Source organism: Leopardus geoffroyi, chromosome B2, assembly GCF_018350155.1.
Source record: "Leopardus geoffroyi isolate Oge1 chromosome B2, O.geoffroyi_Oge1_pat1.0, whole genome shotgun sequence".
Lineage (NCBI taxonomy): Eukaryota > Metazoa > Chordata > Mammalia > Carnivora > Felidae > Leopardus > Leopardus geoffroyi.
In genome coordinates this window covers 94,709,711-94,728,793 of record NC_059332.1, presented here as the reverse complement: position 1 = coordinate 94,728,793, position 19,083 = coordinate 94,709,711, and the positions used below count along the sequence as shown (strand labels likewise).

Here is a 19,083-nt window from a genome sequence, read left to right as displayed (position 1 = left end):
TGGTTAATAAAATGTCTAGCATTTGAAAGTATTAAAAGGAAAACATAGAAAACCAAATTATAACAAGGTGTGATCAAAGAAGAAAAGGGCTATTTTTTTTCATTCATCTATAAAACAAATTTATGAGATCGTAAAGAACAATTTAACAACCTAAAGAAGGTTCAAAGTGGGGAAAGCCAGAGCCTGAGAGAAAATGAATTTGTCAATGATTTCAAGTCATTCAGTCTAGGGAGGGAAAAAGCTGAAAATGTAGGTTCATTTTACAATATAAAGTAGGAGGCATAAAATCCAGTAGCCTGTCTATGGACTACTATTTACATATTTAAACCCTGTTTCAATTCACAGATTATGCTGATCCTTCCACATGTAAACAGCCAATAATGATGGCCAGGCCTTTAGGAAAGGAAAACATACACCACACAGCAAGGTCAGGAAGCTACCAACCACCACAGGACAACAGATCAAAACAGAATGGTTTCATATGTTCCTATTGTTTATATACTTAATTTTAAGATGATATTCCTTGGGGATAAAGGAGGTTGTAAACATTACCAGGAAAGGGCAATACAGTATCAAATAAAATATATAATTTTCATGCAAGTATACTATTTTCTCCATGTATCTGTCAGGCAACCTGTGGTACTGAATGCCATTCATTCAATTTTTAATACTTAAATGTCAAGCCAAAACAAACCTCTTTGGTCTTAAATCCCTTTACTCCTAAGGATTCATTACAGAGAATTAACGTCTTTCAATGCAATAATCAAACCTGCAAATTATAAATGTATTTTTTTTTTACTATGATGAGATTAAGCAATAGAGAGGAGTAAAAATGGAAGAGGTATTAATTTACTTGTTTCTGGGTAAATTTTTGAAAATGATAAGCAATGACATTCTGTTTGGTATTTAAGCATCTTAAAAAAATTACAACACAATATAAGCAATGGTGGAAATTTACCCAAAGTGGCAGACTAGCACATTTTAGACACACAAGCTAGAGCCACAGCTGGCCACATGCTTTTTTGAGTTCAGTTTCTTAAAGAGACAGTCTCCTTGGACCTATGCCCTAAAAGGGAGCACATTTCTAAATGTCTGACTACCAACCAACCTATCCTTGGGCATTTCATCAAATCCATGGTAGACCAATAGTGTTCTATCTTATTTTACTGTGAAATCAAATTATTTTTATTTAAACCTACAAATGACTACCAGGGAGGCAGAAATATAATAGGGGAAGCTGGTGTGACTAAAGGTGTCTAAAAGGTGTTCTACAATAGCAAAAGTTTGTTTGTTTGCTTTTTTAAACTTAAGTGATCCCTGCTTCTTCATTAATTTCCCCATTCATTCACTAGGCACAGACGACGAAGTATACTGTAACCGATAACACCGGAAGCTACACTACAGCAATTTCGCTGTCGAATGAAGAGGAGAACTTGCTAATAAAGTCAACCAGCAGCCAAGCGGTGAAATTTCAAAGATTTCATTTTCTGTTTAGGAAAAGATACCCAGTAAGGGGACCATACACATACCGGATTAACTCCTGACTGCAAGGAAGATTTTGTCTTTCAGCGTATGACCACTGACAAAACTACTGACCAAATCCTGCACATGGTAAAAGGAGAAGAGGGGGAAAAAGTTTGGCTTACTTGGTGCACAAACACATCGACTGGAATATCCAAGGGGCTTCCCTCTCGGTTTATCATGGAGATGAATCCAAATCCCATTCGCACATTGAACCACTTACAGTGGCCAGTTCCGTGCAAAACCTGGGATTCCTCCTCTGCCTGCTCCGGCAGCTTCCCGGGCCCTTCACCACCACCTTTGCCTGCCCCGCCTGAGTAGAACAGGACAAAAAAAAGTCAGTTAGTCTGTATTCCCAAACTGTTCGCTGAAAGAGAAAAAAACTGCTTGGGGGTGGGGGGTGGGGGAAGGAAACAGAAAGAAACTCCAATAAAGGTTGATTCTTTTCTTCTACAGAAAATATTTAAAATGAAAGGGTTAAAAGGGGAAGCGGGGGAGGAGGGAGCCACACTGCTCTATCGATCACATCAACTTCCACTTTTCTGTACATACGTGTACTTTTTCATTTAACTCCATTTTTTTTCGGCCACATATTACGATTACAGCATGCGATACTTTACTTGCATATTGCTGATTTAACACTCGTCCCATTTACAAAAAGAAAATTTCGGCGTAACTATTCTCTCCGGCGGGCACGAGGAGAAAAGAGAAATCGTGAAGATGGTTAGAGCTAGTTAATACACATGCAGCGGCAGTGAATCCAGGGTTATTTGCAATGTGCATTCCCCTCCCCCCAATAACTTTCAATTAAAGTTGGGGTGGAATGGGGGAGGGGGCAGGTGTATAAAAGTTTTCTCGGGCTCACTAACTGAAACTGCGCTTAATCACACTCAAACAATTCAAACAATAGCCCCCTGAAAGCTTTTCAAGTTGTGAATCAGTGTGGGCGGTACAAAACATTTTTGGAGATCTATAACAATAGGTTGCAGAAAGCCCCATTGCGCGATGGGGAGTGGGGGTAATGCCCAGTATTGGGGTAAAAGGGGAAGGGAGGACGGGCAAAGAAGGGTGGGAAAGGGGGAGGGGGGGGGAGAGAAAGGAAGAGAGAAAATCACAGTAAAACAATAGAAAAGAAAATTAACCTTCGGCCATGTTGCCCCACGGGCCCTCTGCTCCAAACTCGTGAGATGAAAACTTTCCCTTTGGAACGGAGTGATCTTCTGAATCAATCTAACATCTTGATTTTGTGCGATCACAAATTTAGCTCGCATGGTCTAATGTGCTTTCCCTCTTTTGATTTTTTTCTCTTCTCTCTCCAGTTTCTGGCCCCCTGAGCCACGTGACTTTGTCAATTACATGCTTTCTTGCTACTAATTTCACCTCGGATCCTTAAGGGGCTGGCAAGAGGAAGAGATAACCAATCGCCATTTCATCTATGCTGACATCAAAATAATTTATGAATGAACATGAAAAACTCAAACATGTTATCTTAAAGACAATTTGGGACGCTTCTTTGCGATAAATCAGAATGCTGATTTCGTGCTTTTACTTAGACACAATGGAGGGTCCTTGTGAATCGTCGATTTAGAAAAAACGGCACGGTCATATATGTGCACACGCGTGCCTTACATACAAGCCTGTCTAAATAATCTCATTTAGGGGGAAAAAGCCCTCTAAATAAAGCAACCAATGTTAACGCTTTTTCTCCCCTAAGAAGTCAGCTGTTCCGTAACAGTCAACCTGCTTGGGCCAAAGAAATTCGTATTTAACTCAATTCTGAGAGGAAAATGTGTAATTTACAAAGGACCTAATTAAACCTAATTACATCTCCATGAAACTTGAGATAATAGTAACATACACCTACAACAAGACCAAAGCACACATTTCCCTGATCGTGCCCCGAAATTTTTTTAGATTTAAAATTAGATCTTCCTGGAAAAATCGCTAGCACTTTCATGTACTCAATTTATGTTTTGGTTCATCATTTCGGAACATTTTGAACGGGGAATTGTACTTCACAGGTTTCTCCGCCATCTCTTTCCGGGGGAGGAGATGTGATTAATGACTTCCTAAATAACAGCCCAGTTTTCCAGCCTAACATAGAGTGAACCTCAATCAGTGGCGATTGTTCCCCAAGAGCAAGACGACGTAGGGCAGGGAGGGGGAGGGGAGCGCCAGCACAGGCTGCAGCAGAGCCAGAGAAGGGGGGGGAGAGAAAAAAAGCGGGCACGGGCGGGGGGAGGGGAGAAGAAAGGGGACAAGTGGAGTAGAAAAGGTAAATTCGTATCATACTGATTGGACCCTGACATTTAAAAAGTCCACCGCCAATGGACAGAAGAGTCGAAGAAGCGAAAATTTAATAACGGATTAGGCTCCTTCCATCCTTTCTCTGGCTGGCCCCAGTTTCAAAACGCTTACCCTTTACCTTTCAAATTGATTCAAACGATTGTTGATGACTGGACGCTGACGCCAATATCACCGCCCTCATCGAATACTACAGTAAATATTATAGATCCACTAGAAATGCCTTACTTCCTTTAAAATACAAAACATACCCCGTCTCTGAAACATTAAAATGCACCACCACTCTTTCCCCCACCCCACCCCCCATTTTCTTAAACAAGCAGTTTACGGAGAAACTGTACAGATACCACTTCCCTTCGGCAAAGCTACCGGGTTGACCCTCCCCCACCTTACCCGCAATCCCCCTCCCCGATCTCCGAACATGCCCACACTCCTCTAACTCTAATACTGTTTCACACAAACTAAAATGTGGGGATTCTGAATCTAAAAGCTTTGAAAATCCACAGAATGCACCTATTTTTATACCTCCTCCCCACAGTAAACAACTAAATATAAATTCTAATTAGTGCAGAACAAATAAACGGGTGTGTGTAAATATGTTCTTTTCAGCTGTTTGTGGTAAAAGGCATCAATCAAGATTGATCAATTTGGAAAGATTTTTCGTGTTTATTTCTTTTGTTTCTCAGGAAAGGAGGCAAAGCTTTCTCATTTTATTTACTTTGGGGAGAATAACCACCTTCCAGTTGGTTGGGGAAGAAAGCAAAAGTGTAAAAATCCAAATGATTTTGCAAGAGTAACAAAAGCTCCAAGCTCTCAAAAAAAATTATTTGCTAACAAAACATTTTTAGGCACTATTTTAATAGTAGAAATCAACTGATTACACTGACCTATAATGAAGTAACTTTAATGATGGCATTTCAGGGGAAACATTTCACATAATAGGAAATAGAAAAAATTTAAAATAAGTTTTATATATTTTGAACAAAATAAGTTTTGTTATATTTTGAACAAAAGAATTACTTTTAAAATTCAACATCTAGTAACAGAAAAATAATCTAAAAAAGTACTCATGTAAATTGAAGGGAGGTGTTATTATTTATATGAAAGTAATTATAAAATTCACAGAGTAGTATAGTTTGGTTTTGCCACCAACACACATTTATGGTAAACAATATTTTATCTGTTGTTTATTTTTAATTAGAAAATAGTTTAATTAGAAAATCAGAAACAACATATAGGTGGATTCTGAGTTCTTGTTTATGCTTAAATTTGATGTAACTCAAAACTATCAATATATAAATATATACAAAAAGTGTGAAATACCATAACTGAACTACACTGAATGGTATGGTTATGAGATTCACAGTCTTGCCTGATTGGCGGCCTCCAGTATTAGTGGAATTAAGGTAGGGTTCACTGGACTGGTCACTGGTGTCAGAGGTTATCGACTCATTCATTTCCTGAGAGGGACATCAGCCTTTCAAGTTGTGTAGAAGGCTTTTTCCAACTGGGAACTCAGAGAAATCCTCTAACATTCATTCACAAGGAATTTAAGTCAAATACATTTACATACCTGGGGGAGGGAGGTGGGTAGAAAAGACAAGAGGAAGAGAAGGGAGAGGAGGGGAGGAAATTGACAAGGGAGACAGTCACACACAGAAAAATACTACTATTTTGGGGATATGGCACTGTCATTTCAATAGATTCGTCTTTTCTGCCCACCCCCCCCCCATCTTTTGAGCCTAAGATCCTTTTTATAAAACTGACCATAATCTCTTTAAGCTCTTAGAGTGCTTCTTTCACATAAAATAGTCCTATGAATCTCCTAGAATGCTTTCCAACTTGTCACCTTCCTGAAGTCTTCTGGTTTTAATTTTTTTCTCATTTCCTACTTGTTTTTAGTGCCAGAAAGACCTGTGCTTGACTCAAAACGCATGCTTTATATTTGTGAAAGCCAAATGTTTAGTAGTTTGATTTACCATAGTTCTTTCAAAATGTTTTAAGAATGAGTTCAGGTACCTACAAAGAATCATCAACGCACTGGGGAGAAAAATTAAGGAATTAACCTATCACATGCCCGTTGGTCATGACAAAGATTTCTTCGTTTAAAAAACGAAGTACACATTTCATCGACCGCTTTCTTTTCCTTTCTTTTTTCTTTTACCTCTAAGAGTACAATGCAAGGAGCCCAAAGAGGTGCCTGAGCCAACGTCGTTGTCAACTATAAGCAATGAGTGACTTCAGTGACTTCTAGTACAGCAGAAACAATGCTTTGGTTCTTCTTAAAACTAGGAGGAGGGGCAGTGGCACTGCGGTGAGCGACTCCACCCGCGCTCTCCTCCAGGCAAATGGGGCTGGGGTCTGCAGCCCCTGCGCCGCCTTCGCCTTCGCAGCCGAGCGCCTTCCCGCCCAGCTAGCCTCCCAGGGTCGCCAAGACCCCCAGGCCAGCGGATCCGCCCTTTCCCTCCACCTCCCGCCCCAGCAACTTCCTCTCCCCTTACCCTCCCTTCCCCAGTCACCTTTCCCTTATTCATCACATCACCATCCCCCCTCTAGAAGTCAAACCTTCCAAAGAAGGCTGGTGATTTCTCATTAGTGAAGGGCGTTTAGATTTGTCCTTTCGCCCCAAGAACACCAAACAAAAGAAGCCCTTGCCTTCACTATTTTGAAGGCAACACCTGGCACAATCCACTACTTTTACTGCATTTCCAGATGTATAAAATTTATAACTTGGTCCCTTATCTGTGACAGGTCAGAGTCTCCCCTAAGAGAAGTGAGGTCAAGGGGGAGAGGGAACCAGGCCCCCAGGGACTGACCACCACCGCCACCCTCACTCCCCCAACAGGCCAAACCTAAAATGGAGCTGTCTTCAGACAGACCCCTGGCGCCGTCCTTTCGGGAAGCCAGGAAAACGTGGCAATGCGCCTTTAGAGGATCGGGAAAAGAATTCCGCGGGGAAGGAGGTGGAGCGGCGACCGCGGAGGATTTTAGGGAAGCGGCTCTCTGGCCCCGGGGTGAGGTTTCCTGCTCAAAAACTGCGGACCCACACGTCGGGCAAAGTGTTGCCCATCCCTCCCACCCGCTGCGTTTCAGCAAACCACTGGCATTGCTGGCAAATAACTTTTCCTCAAATTCTTATAATACGGAGTCAAATGAAAGAGTACTCGCCTGGGTGCGCTGGTCTTATAGTAGAGGCACTTCAGAATTGGGGGGGTATTTTGTTTTTGTTTCCAAAAAGCAAAATTCCGTTCTCATTTAATTTCCTTATCTGGAAGCAAAATGCTCTGGCTTAAACACAATTGTTCCAATTTGAGAACTTTTATACAGCTGTAAAACTCTCTTAAACTTTTGCCTTAAATATCTTAACACATTTCCCCAGGTATAATTAAATTATGGAAAAACAGGAACCGATTAGCATAAATTTTAAGTTTTCCAGACAAATTACCTTCATGTTTCAAAAACAAGCAACTTTCTTTCTTTTTGGTCAGTTATGTTTCAGCAAAGTATTCAAAGCAATACAATTAAATTCAGAAAGGGGCATTATTGTAAGACCACCATTTTGTAGAAAGTTTCGTTTAAAAAAAAAAAAAACGAATAGAAAAAAAAAGCCCTACTCGTTAACATACTTCTCTCCCAACGAAAAGGAGAAATTTAATTTTTTTGTTACTCCTAACAAATATTTTCTGAAACGTGCTCAATATTTCCTTATATGATTTCAAATGGAACAGCAACTGGGTTAGAAAAACCATTCAGTAATAAGCATTACATTATTTTGCCCAAAACAGCACAAAAAGAAGTTTCATGTTTTATTTTAAAAATAAGTTCATATTTTTCACCTGTACAACTTAAACATGTAGTCTCCATAATATAAAGATACTTTTGCAGTGAATATTCTGTCTGTAGAAATGATACTAAATAACATAAACATACAATTCCTTCCCTGTCTCCCAAAGCAATGAATCAAAGTTTATTCTTTAAAACTTAATCTCATTAAAACAAATAATCAGCTGAAATAAGAGTGTGGACTGTTTCCAAGTTATTTCTCTTAATATCATCACTTTGGGCTTATCTAAGAGAAGAGCACAGGGAGATGGAAAATGAGAAGGAAAAGAAGACCAGGAGTAAAAGATTAGGCAAGTGAGAAGACATCTTCAGGTTTAAAGATGCCTGTGTGGGAAGTAAATCTGTGGAGAAGAAAACATCTAACTGGAGGCCACAGGCACCTGGCTGGCTCGGTCGGTTAGAACAGTTACAGCATGCAACTCTTGATCTTAAGGTTGTGAGTTTGAGCCCCACATTGGGTGTAGAGAGAATACTTGAAATAAATACAATTTTTAAAAAAAGAGGAGGGAAAAAAAAAAAAACTGAGGCAAGTTCTGGTCCCATATTAATGACTTTATGACCTTAGGCCAGTCATTGAGCTTCTCTGAGTCTCAGCTTCCTCATCTGCAAAGTGAGACCAACCAGTCAATGTTCAAATCTTTCAGTTTCCATGTAATATCTGGAAATAACCTTTCTTTTGGTCAAAGTGGAATCTCTCCCTGGCCAGCCCTTTTTTAATCACAAGGAAACACAGACATGAAACTTTACTGCAGTCACTTAACACATTGGTGTTAACATTATTTCCCAACAGAAAAGAAAAAGGTCTCTGGACTGCCTCCCATCTGCCCCTGGAGAAAAAAACATAATCAATAGTCAGGGGCAACTGGGTGGTAAAATAAAGTATTGTAGTAACTTTCCAGAATCTTCTTTTTCATGATACTCATTAAGAGCATCATCTCCATGTCAAAGGATTCACTCTAGAAAAAAGCAAAGTGTTTGTCAAATGGCAAAGCCTCTCAGTGGCTTCCTCATTAAAAATTTGATCCCTACTAATTCCTCTTGCTACCTACAGTCCTATATTTAATAAGCTTAATAACAGAATAACATCTTTTCATTTGTACTTATTAATGCTCACAAACTTTGTCATATTATAGCTCTTAAATGTGTTTTCAAAACAGTATTAATCAAGACTAGATCCAAGACACTAAATTCATCAGAGCAGAAGCTAAAATACTAGATTATCAAATAGAATTGTTACTGAAAAGTATTGTAAATTTCCAGTTAATTTCAGTAGTACAAGAAAATATATACCAAAAGTATAGGTTTTACAGTACACCTAAGTAAACAAAAGGATATATGTTTTTTACAGTGTAGGTTTAAATTACTGAAAGTTCAAGTGATTTATTTTTGCAGTATAATGAGGAACAAATTTGGTACATGCTCATGAGAAGCAAAATACATGGAGCTTCCTAAATTAAGAAAATTCCCTGAAAAATGTTTAACAATCAGAAGGAAAAGGAGTTAGACTACTTCATCCATGCCATTCTGGTGGGAATATCAGTTTATAGATGAAATCATCTGAAGTACAGTAGGATATGCTACCCATCTTGCCAAAGTGGAGAATTGATGCGGGCTGTCAAGTTTTCTTATATGTCTCCAGTAATCTTTTTAAAACATTAGTCAAGTTAAATATTTAATTGGGGGGAAAAAAAAGTACAGACTAACCTGGGGCTGATGAAACCTGGTTGAATGACCTCATCGTCTTCTGAAGAACCTAAAATCAGAGAGCTCAAGTAAGTACTATATCAATTGCCTATTTAATTGCCTCTTCTTCAGTTTAACGGCTTATTAGAAAGCAATAAAATGCCTAGGTGTTTGGCTCTGTGAAGTGACCTGTAAACTTTTTTTTTTTTTTTTAACAATTTAAGACTCACCTAGCAAAATCATATAACCAATTGGCATAAACTCGACTTTCATTCCTATTAAAGGACATTTGTTTAAAAAAACATTTTACACAAGACCATTAAGATTACTCTTAATTGTTCATGAGCCAATTTCATGAACAATACAGTTTAAAAAAATTTTAAAGCTTAATCTTACACTGTAATTCCAAAATCCCATTTTTTAAAACCACAGTTAAAAATCAACCTAACACACAATATTTTATTGATGAACTTAACTGACATTTCTCTTCAGATAGATTTTAGAAGATAAATTGTGTGATTCTAATTGTGGTTCTATACCACTCATATTGGGTCCATTACATTCAAATGCTTTGTGAGAAAAAAATTAATAGTAGTACACTTAATTAAGTATATTTAATTAACAGTATCTAACATGTATGAACCTACATTTTAAAAAGCAAAAACAGTTCTTGTTTCAAAACTATGAATAAGTACTGATGTTTCTAATATATCTGTGGGCAGATGTCATGACACAATAAAACTTGCAATAAAGAGGTTGCCCAGTAATGAAGTATAGCAATTAGAAGAGAAACTCCTGCTGGCAACTGAATTATTTTTATCCTGGGTTCAGAATTATTGAGGTTTGGAAAAATAGATTAGTTTGAACATGCATCCACTCACCTGCTACCACCCAGGGTTGTCTTTCTTCCCTTAACTAAGTTTTACACGCTCAATCTACTGTATCAACTCACGAAAAATAAAACATAATGTGTAAATTCTTTGAGGTGCAATCTAATTGTCTTCTCAAAATGAAATGGAGACTTTTCCAAGTGTAAAGTTCTACTGAATGGTGACCCAAGATTCTTCCTACAAAGGATGACAATCCCACTGAGTACGATTTGAAAAGAATAGAGGAATATTGTCAACAAAAGGCACGTGAACCTCTATACATTAAATCCTTCATTTATCCTGTGTTTACAACTAGAAGACAATGACAGACCCTAAAGTTAACAAAATTCATTAAAACTTATTGAAATAGAGCTGTCCTTTATATTGAGTCTATATTGTTTTATTTTGTACATTTGGTTGATGTGGACATGCATTTAAACATTAGATATAAACTTCAGCAAAACCCTAGCTCATGTTTTCCTATTCTAGTAGCCCCAGCCTATGCTTAATCCTCTCTATCTGCTTATAGTTATGGAGAAGTTCAAACCAACACAAAAACGGTCAATAGGGATCTGCCAAAAATTTTTTTCAAATAATTCATATAAATTATTATAAGCAGTAGACTCAAAAAAGTGAAAATCAAATGGTGTAAGAAAGTTAGCTACTAAATGACACTATAAATTTGAGTGATAAAGATGTTCAGATTTTTCACTATCCAAACTTACCATATGATGTTTTTTGGTTACTGACAATTTTAATATTATCATCCCTTTCAAATAAAAAGATAGAATTATTTGATAGACATTAATGTATTTCATTGATGCTAAGTAACGGTTTAAAACTTTCCAAAAGCAAGACTAAGTAAAGAAAGTAGAACTAAGTTTAAATATGGTTATTAAAATCTATCTACCCAATGATTACTGAATAACTATTTTAGGAATGAGATAGGTAAATATTATATGTTCATATCTTTACTATAGGTGACTGTATTTTGACATGAAGTAATGATAAAGAATAAAAAATAAGCCTTTAAATGCATGGATACTCCAAAAACAGCTTTTTGTAATTTTATACATGGGTATTTTCATTTGATACCATAATTTTTAGTAAATTTTAGAAAACAAAAATCTAATTAAAACTGTGATATCGTAAAGTAAGGTTTTCTGCCCCTTCACTAGAACAATCCCTATTCATCATTTAAATCTCCGCTTAGATATCCTTTTCTTATTGTTCCATACCGAGTATAATGCCTCTCCATATAAAACCATACCAAAATTATGACTGTAATAACCCATGAAAATGGTCCCTATCCCAACTTGATGCTCTATGGTGGTGGGGGGTGGAGGGGATTGCATATATTTATCTCATCATTGTGATCTTAGCATTCTTTAGTGCTCAATACATAGTTTTTAATGAACCAATGACTTAATGAATTTCTGAACACTGGTTGACTATTCCTAGGATGCCTTTTATGAATTAAGTGGACTTGTATACAAAATTTTCTTAAAACCGTATTTTTATAAAAGAGAATGTGATAGGCAATTAATTATTTGACTGCTGCAAGTGTAAATGTACATGTAAAGTGATTTCAATGATTTTATTTTCAATGTACACGATTATAAAATTACTTAACTTATAAACTCTATTCACTACACTCTTAGATTTCATATTTCCTCCTGTTAAAATATGTAACCATATTCTTCTCAACTACTTTCCATATTGCTGTTAGTCCACTATTGTAACTATTCAATGTAAAATAAAGTGTTTACTATTCTGCATTATACGCTGTCATTTCTTTAAAAATTGCCAAGTTCTTAAGCCCATAGAATTGAGTAGTAATAAATAAAAATAAAATGCTACTACATGTTACTCAGAACTTTATTTCAATTCAATTTACATGTTAGCTTTATCTCTAAAAAACAAGTTACTTTAAGGTGGCAAAAAGTAATTTAGCAATAAAAAACATTCACTATCATAAAAGGAAAATTATGTCATTATTCTCATTACTACAATTTCTCAACATTTAAAAAGATATTTAAATAACAAATTGTTTCTCCTATTAGTATTTTCTAAAATAATGTAAATGTAGAGTACATTATAGTTTACTAAATTAAATACTCACTTTATAGTTTACAACACAAATTAGTCTATTTACAATATGTCTCAATTATCATTGAACTAAATACATCTTTTGGAAAGCAAAATAGGCAACAATATGACTTTTCTTTCTTAGAATATATGAGAGAAAAGGTTTCAAATGACTACTTAAGATCATATAGCAAACACAGTACACAAATATCAGAGTAAAATCTAAAGCAAGATACTTATTACATTTGCTATAACTTAAATACAATATATACACATATGAAATAAAATATTAGATGTAGAAGTTCAACATTGAAGTGAATGTGTGTGCTTTATGAAAATGTTTTCTTACTCTGTCCTCTAAAGGAACATTAATATATATTAAAACCCTTCATTATAATTATTTTTTGCAAATTAAGTCAATAGACTAAATTCAAATGCTGCCTAAGCAAAATCAGAAGAAATCATTTTGTAATTTAACTGAAAATCCTACTCTAATGATAGATAAAACCGAAAATGCTATATTCTTAACTACATGTAGAGACAGAGAAGTTAAAGAAAACAATCTACTTTAAAGTAAAACAAATATTTACATGTGACTTTATACAGTTGAAAAACCATAGGTATTGGAATGTTAACACAGGAAACTTTGCATTTACTAGAATATTTAGAACGTTATCTTGAGAGAATGAAAAAATTTATATTACTTTAGGAAAAACATTTTATATTGTATTTTTATATTTATGAAGTAATTTATAATACATCATTTTTTTATTTATAATACATTATGTGAACCCTTAACATGAGAGGTTAATATTTATAATACAGCTGAAACACAGAGATGAATTTAACTTTCTCAACCACTTTACAAATTACAATTTTATTGGTTTCACATAAGATATGAGAAATTCTAACATTCTCTTCAAATACAATACAGTAAAAAAATTCTATTCCAGAAAATTAAAAAATTTCAATGAATAATAATTTAAGTCAACTGGCAAACTGTCAAGATTGTTTAAAGGCACTGATGTAGGCACAAATGTTATTTGGTAAACAATTCTTTAACTTGAACATGAATGTAGTAACACAATTAAGGCACAGCAGTTAGTTTTGCAATTGCAAACTGTATTTTTCACCATAAGAAACAACAGTTTTACATAATAAAGCTCATAGGTGAGTCCCTGTTGAGGTTGCACTGAATAAAAGAAAATGAAAACAACAGTGGTTTGAAGAAGTCAAAATAATGGCAAAATTCCTGTCTTCTCGAAGCTAATCACATACACTTTGAAGGCCCACCAAAACTGTAAGATGAAAACTTCAGAGTAGCTTCTTGATATGATAAACAAAAATGACTCTAAATAAAGCTGAATACCACTAGTTAATTACAGTGTTAACAAGACAATTTTATTTGATAATACATTCTGAGTTTTAATATACAACATTAATATGTTAAAAATTTATATCACAAGAGATTAACAACTAAATGAGAACTTTTGGTGCATTTGAAATACTTTCAATAAACATTTTAATGTAATAAAGATTGAGAAATGTTTTAGAGGCTGCTCACCCTTACATCACTGCCAGTGATCTAATAGTGTAATAAATGTAATACTAAATAAAAATAATAGGATTGAAATTAGCAGAGGAGATTTACCAAGAGACTAATGAAAAAAGATAAAATTTATAATTTTTTCAAAATTTTAAAATTGTAAAAAAAAGTGTGTTTTCAGCCTATACAGTATACTAAATATTTTTGTTGAAACACAGAGTGTGAAAAAATGTTACATAAAAGAATTGTTCAAAAAATATAAAAGTAGCCTTTTGGCTCTTGCATTCACAAATAAGAAATAGTGATTTGAAATATGTAACAAATTTAAAACATGTTTTTCCGCCATTAGAACTGGTCACTCAACACTAAGTCCTTTTTTCTATATAATTAAGCTTTTGTTCGGCCATGAAAAAACTAGAAACTGATTACTTGAAAATGAGCTGCATGCCCTTTGTCCTGGTTTGTCACCTTTGACCCTTAATTTGATGATCCTGCATATTGACCCATTCTATTTTTAGGAAAATAATGTCAAAGTTCTATGCCTAAAATAGTACTTTTCACTGAAATATTAAATGTATTACAACATTTTCCTTTCCAGGTAATTTCTACAATGGTTTCACACCAGTGTTCATTTCATATAATGTAGAATACAGTAATATTATAAGCAATCACACCCTGGTGCTCATTCTGCTTCAAACAATAGAAAATTTCTTCAAAGTGCTAAATCAAGATCATTATCATTTCAAATTTTATATTTTCTCTTTACCTAGAAATTGCTTATATTATTATTGTTTCCAAGAATATATTTTATGAGTGATTTCTACCTTTATTAATTCCAATAACATGTTTTGATGTTGATTTTGATAGTGCCAGAATATAAACCTGAATAAAAATGGTAAATATCAAGTTCCTACTCAAAGTTACAGTGGTATCAACTATAAGTGTAGTTTTGGAGAGAAATCATTGGCTGCTTAAATTGGTTTTAAAATCTTGCCTTCATCTGCAAGTGGCAGCTTTCAAAGAAAGGGAAAACCTCTAGCATTGATCCCATTGATTTTACTGACATTATTCAAAATCAATTTTATACAGTAAATTAATATGCTTTAGAAATAACACTTCTCTATCACAATTTCTGGCTCATTTCAATTGCAGCTGAGTAAAGAGAATACATAAAAAAGTATATGTGAAATATAATATATATATTTCCTACAGTGATGATGCTACTTAAACCTTTACATAATTTCTGTGTACAGGTTTCAGTCAGATTTAGCAGTGACCAATATGGCTGTCTTGGTTCAGCACTATGGTCAGCGACTTTATAGAGAGTCATTGTGTCCAAGAACTACAACACAGTATACACGTACACAGCAGGCAAGTTTCTCAAACCAACGTGATTCTACATTTCATATATTCCTAGATATGTTCAAATGAATCAATCCTAAGTTTTTTAATGCAAAGAATTTTCATTGTTCTCAGTGGCAAGCTAAAAATTATTTTTTCTCTTGTGGTTCATCAACAACAGTACTTATTTGTAAAGAAAATACAGTTCTTTTTAAAAGGCAAGAAAATTAAGTACAGGTTCTAAGCATTTAAACATTAAAACTTTGGGCATTTGTGGACTTACAGAATTTTAAGAGGAAATAAGATTCCATTACAAATTATCAAATAAGAAAACTCCTTCGGTGACCCAAATTTTGCAGTGTCTCTTCCATAATCAATAGCTTGAAATACTTCTAAATTGTTCCATGTGTGAATCTCCACTTCCCATTTTTTTAAAAATCAACTCAACTATGGATCAAGATAAATGTTTATAGATCATTTTCTGACTGGGGCTTTCTAATATAGTCACCAAATTTGGTAGTTATGAACAGCACTTTAATCATTTTAAAGAGACATCAATCTTAAACCTGAGGACTGTTATGCATATATGTTTAATGTAGTAACAAATTTTTTTCCCTTTAATCATGGTTTGTAAATTTCGATAGCAGTGTGTTATAAATACCAAAAAGAGTTACATGATCAGATAGTAGACTATCAGACAGGTGAGATCTGTTTAATCTTCTCTTTCTTCAGAGTGAATAGGGGGAAAAACACTTTAAATAAATCCACTGCGTTTACTAAAATCCTGGTGTTTTCTGGAATTTACATGTGCAACACACTTTAAAATAAGGCATTCTGAAGACTGACTTTGAATACTGCCACATTAACACTCAATCTGTTTCACTTACAAAGTATAGTTAACTGTATTTTCCCTCATAACAGGTTTTTTAATTTAAATCCTGATTAATTTCACAATAAATTTTTCATTGTTTCTGAAAGATGTTTGGCACAGACATACAATAAGATACAACAACTGGACAAGGATTAATAAGAACTGATCCTTGAATCATTAGGTTTCAGATCTGTTAATAGAGAAGCACCTGTACACAGTTCTTATAACCAACATTCATTACAAGCTGATCCAGATACTTAAGTGCTTGACATTTTCCTATCAAGCAATGATTAGCTGATCCTATTTATAAAATAGAAAAGTCCAATAAAGCATTTTGTTCATTTGTAGTATCCCTCCCAAGTACTAGAAAGAGGCCTGTGTGATTTTAATTCCTGAAGGTGTTTAGTAAATCTAGGCATGCTGTATTGTCCTATTTCATACTTTCAGAGATAAAGAATTTGGGAAGCAAGACTTCTCCCCAAATGGACAAGGGTCTAATTATTAATCTACATGGAATATTATTATATGTTCTGTTTTTAACTTATAGTATGACTCCTCTATCAAATACGTGCAAGTCCACTGCAGAAAAAAAAGGGCATAAATTTCATCACAAATATTTTGAAAATTACATAAACTGGCATACATTTCCAAGAATTTAATTTTAAATTGTAATGTTTCCCTGAAATCTTTTATAAAATTGTGATGTACCATAATTTATGGTTGGACTTAAAAATTTGTTTTAACAACAAATGAATTTCAAAAAGCATTTTTGCGTCATCACCTAGGTAAAACTCTGGTAATAATGTGGACAAAGAAGGCAAAGAGGAGGATTTTTTTTTCTTTGATCAGAGTAAAATTTCCTAAAAGTCACATTTTCCAACAACATTGTAAAGTGTTTTAAATTCATTGTAATATTAGTTTCCACGTATAATTTTAACTTCCACAATGTTTGTGACTAAGAAATAAAAAAAACAATAAAACAAATATAATTCATTTTTCCCTTGCGTTAACAACTGTAGATGTAAAAATCTTCAATGGAGAACTGTAATAATACCTGGTAACCTTAAAAACCTATGGATGAAAACAAATCCACAGAAAGAACAGAAAGGAACTCAAGGAAACACAGGAACCTAAGATTTCAGTCTGTGTTACATGAAACAATTCAAAATGGCGGACTATTACTTACATTTAAGAAATTTCCGCAATGAGGACACTAAATACATACTGTAAGATGTTACTCGAAAACATTCAATGTTTACTAACGTGCAATTAAAAAAAAAAAAGTTTTGGAGTACAAATCCTCGTAATGCACCCGCTTCCGATGTTCCAGTCAGCAGTCGGTTAATGCTCCTGCGAATGCATCGCTTCGTTTTTTTCTTTTCAAAAGCAACCTAAATCCAAGTGCGTTTTTCTCCGTTCTCCTCAAACTCTTAGTTTTAATTCATGAATTTACACCACCGATACCGAAGCAAAAAGGATCCCCGACGCCTGCCCGCTACAAAGCAGCTCCGCTGGCGGAGTGCGGGAAGGGCAGGTGCGGACGCCCTCTGCTGGTGCGGCCCCGCGTGTCCGAGGCGCCAGCTCCGGCCGCGCGAACCGACCGCCGGGACCGCAGCCGGCGCCGTACCATTGCGACCCCGAGTCGCCCGCTCCCCCTCCCCGCCCGGCCCTCCCGCTTCCAGCCGGCTCCGACCGCCGGGCGGCGACCGCGGCGGAGAGGCCGGGCGACAACGCTGGCTACGCAGCGCCCGCACCGAGCGCCGACCCAGCGGCACCGAGCGGGGAGAGAAAGGTGTGAACCCGGAAGTACATCGACCGCCCGCATCTCAGTGGTAACACTGGGGCAATAAATCAGGGCCGGCGAAGGAAGGACGCGGCTTCTGCTCCCGCACGACAACTTGCTGCGAGACCTGTCACTTCCCCACCTTGCCCTGTCCTTTCCCCTCCCTGGCGCTCGCGCCTCCTCCTTTCTTCCTGCTCCTCGGCACCTAGCTCCCCTCGACGTTGCTCACGTGCCAGACCCGGGGCCGCGAGCGGCGTCCGCACCCGCGCGCAACCCCGGCCACACTCGCGCTCGCCCGGCCGCGGGGCGCGCTGCTTACCTCCGGGGCCTCATGGTCGCGTCGCTAGCCCGGGTGTGAGCGGGGTAGAGGGTGTGAGTACGTGTGTGGCGTTCAGTCCGGGGGGACGGGGCGGAGGAAGGGGCCTGGAGTCTGTCACTTCCTGAGGGAGCGCGGCGACCGGAGACCCGGGACGCGCGCGGCGGGGCCGGGAGGGGTCAGCACATTGTGAGCCGGAGGCGGGGCGGGGGGGGTGGGGGGGCGCAGGGGGGACGCGGCGCGGAGGGGCCGGAGAGCAAAGGCGGCGCTCGGCTGCCGGGCGCGGAATCTGCTGTCGCCGCCGCTCCGCCGCCGCAGCCCGGCGGGTGGCGGGGCTTGGGAAGGAGGGGGCCGGGCTGGGGGTGGAGGGGGGCCGCGGGGCGCGGCGGCGGCGGCAGGCTGCTCGGCTCGAGCTCTGCGTCAGGCGGCGGCACGCGCACACCTGCCCGCCGCCTCTCCCGGCCGCGTCATTGGCTGCCCGCGCCGAGCGCGCGAGATTGAACTTTCCATTCATTCTCGGGCCCGGCGTGCGTGCACCACGGTGGTGGAGCTTTCCTCGCGGGCCTCGGGGGACGCGCGCCACCTCCTACCGTCTCGAGGGCGCGTCCCCGCTCGGGGTGTGGGCGCGCCGGTCGCCGCCGCCTGCTGCTCCCATGAAGGCTTCCAGTGACTGGGCCTGTCACTCTGATCCCACAGCGCGCAGCGTCTGATCCTGGAAGAGCCTTAGCTGGCGGTCCCTGGGGTGCGCCTGGTGGGAGGCGGGAGCGAAACCGTAAGAAGGTATCAAATCGTGTCCTCAGCCGGGGTTGTTTTCCGCTTTATTAACAAACGCTCTGGAGGTTCCACATAATAGCAAATTACTAACTGTGCAGTTCCAAGTGGTCATTGTATGTATCTGAGGATCCACTGAGTGTCCTA

The 19,083-nt window shown here is 37.7% G+C and overlaps 1 protein-coding gene across 2 annotated transcripts in view; it reads right to left on the bottom strand.

Annotated features, from left to right (window-relative positions):
* The window catches only part of LIN28B (lin-28 homolog B), a 129,010-nt gene extending 110,620 nt beyond the window's left edge, over window positions 1–18,390 (bottom strand). The window contains exons 1-3 of one of the 2 annotated variants that reach the window (XM_045499162.1): window positions 18,169–18,390; window positions 9,373–9,421; window positions 1,647–1,834 (exon numbers count right to left, since the gene is read on the bottom strand). In XM_045499162.1, coding sequence (XP_045355118.1) covers window positions 1,647–1,834; window positions 9,373–9,406 — 222 coding nt within the window. In that variant the 5' untranslated portion in view covers window positions 9,407–9,421; window positions 18,169–18,390. Of the gene's footprint in view, window positions 1–1,646; window positions 1,835–2,663; window positions 2,960–9,372; window positions 9,422–18,168 lie in introns of those variants that run through there. The other variant, XM_045499163.1, reaches the window with a different exon arrangement.
* Between the last annotated feature and the right edge of the window lie 693 nt (window positions 18,391–19,083).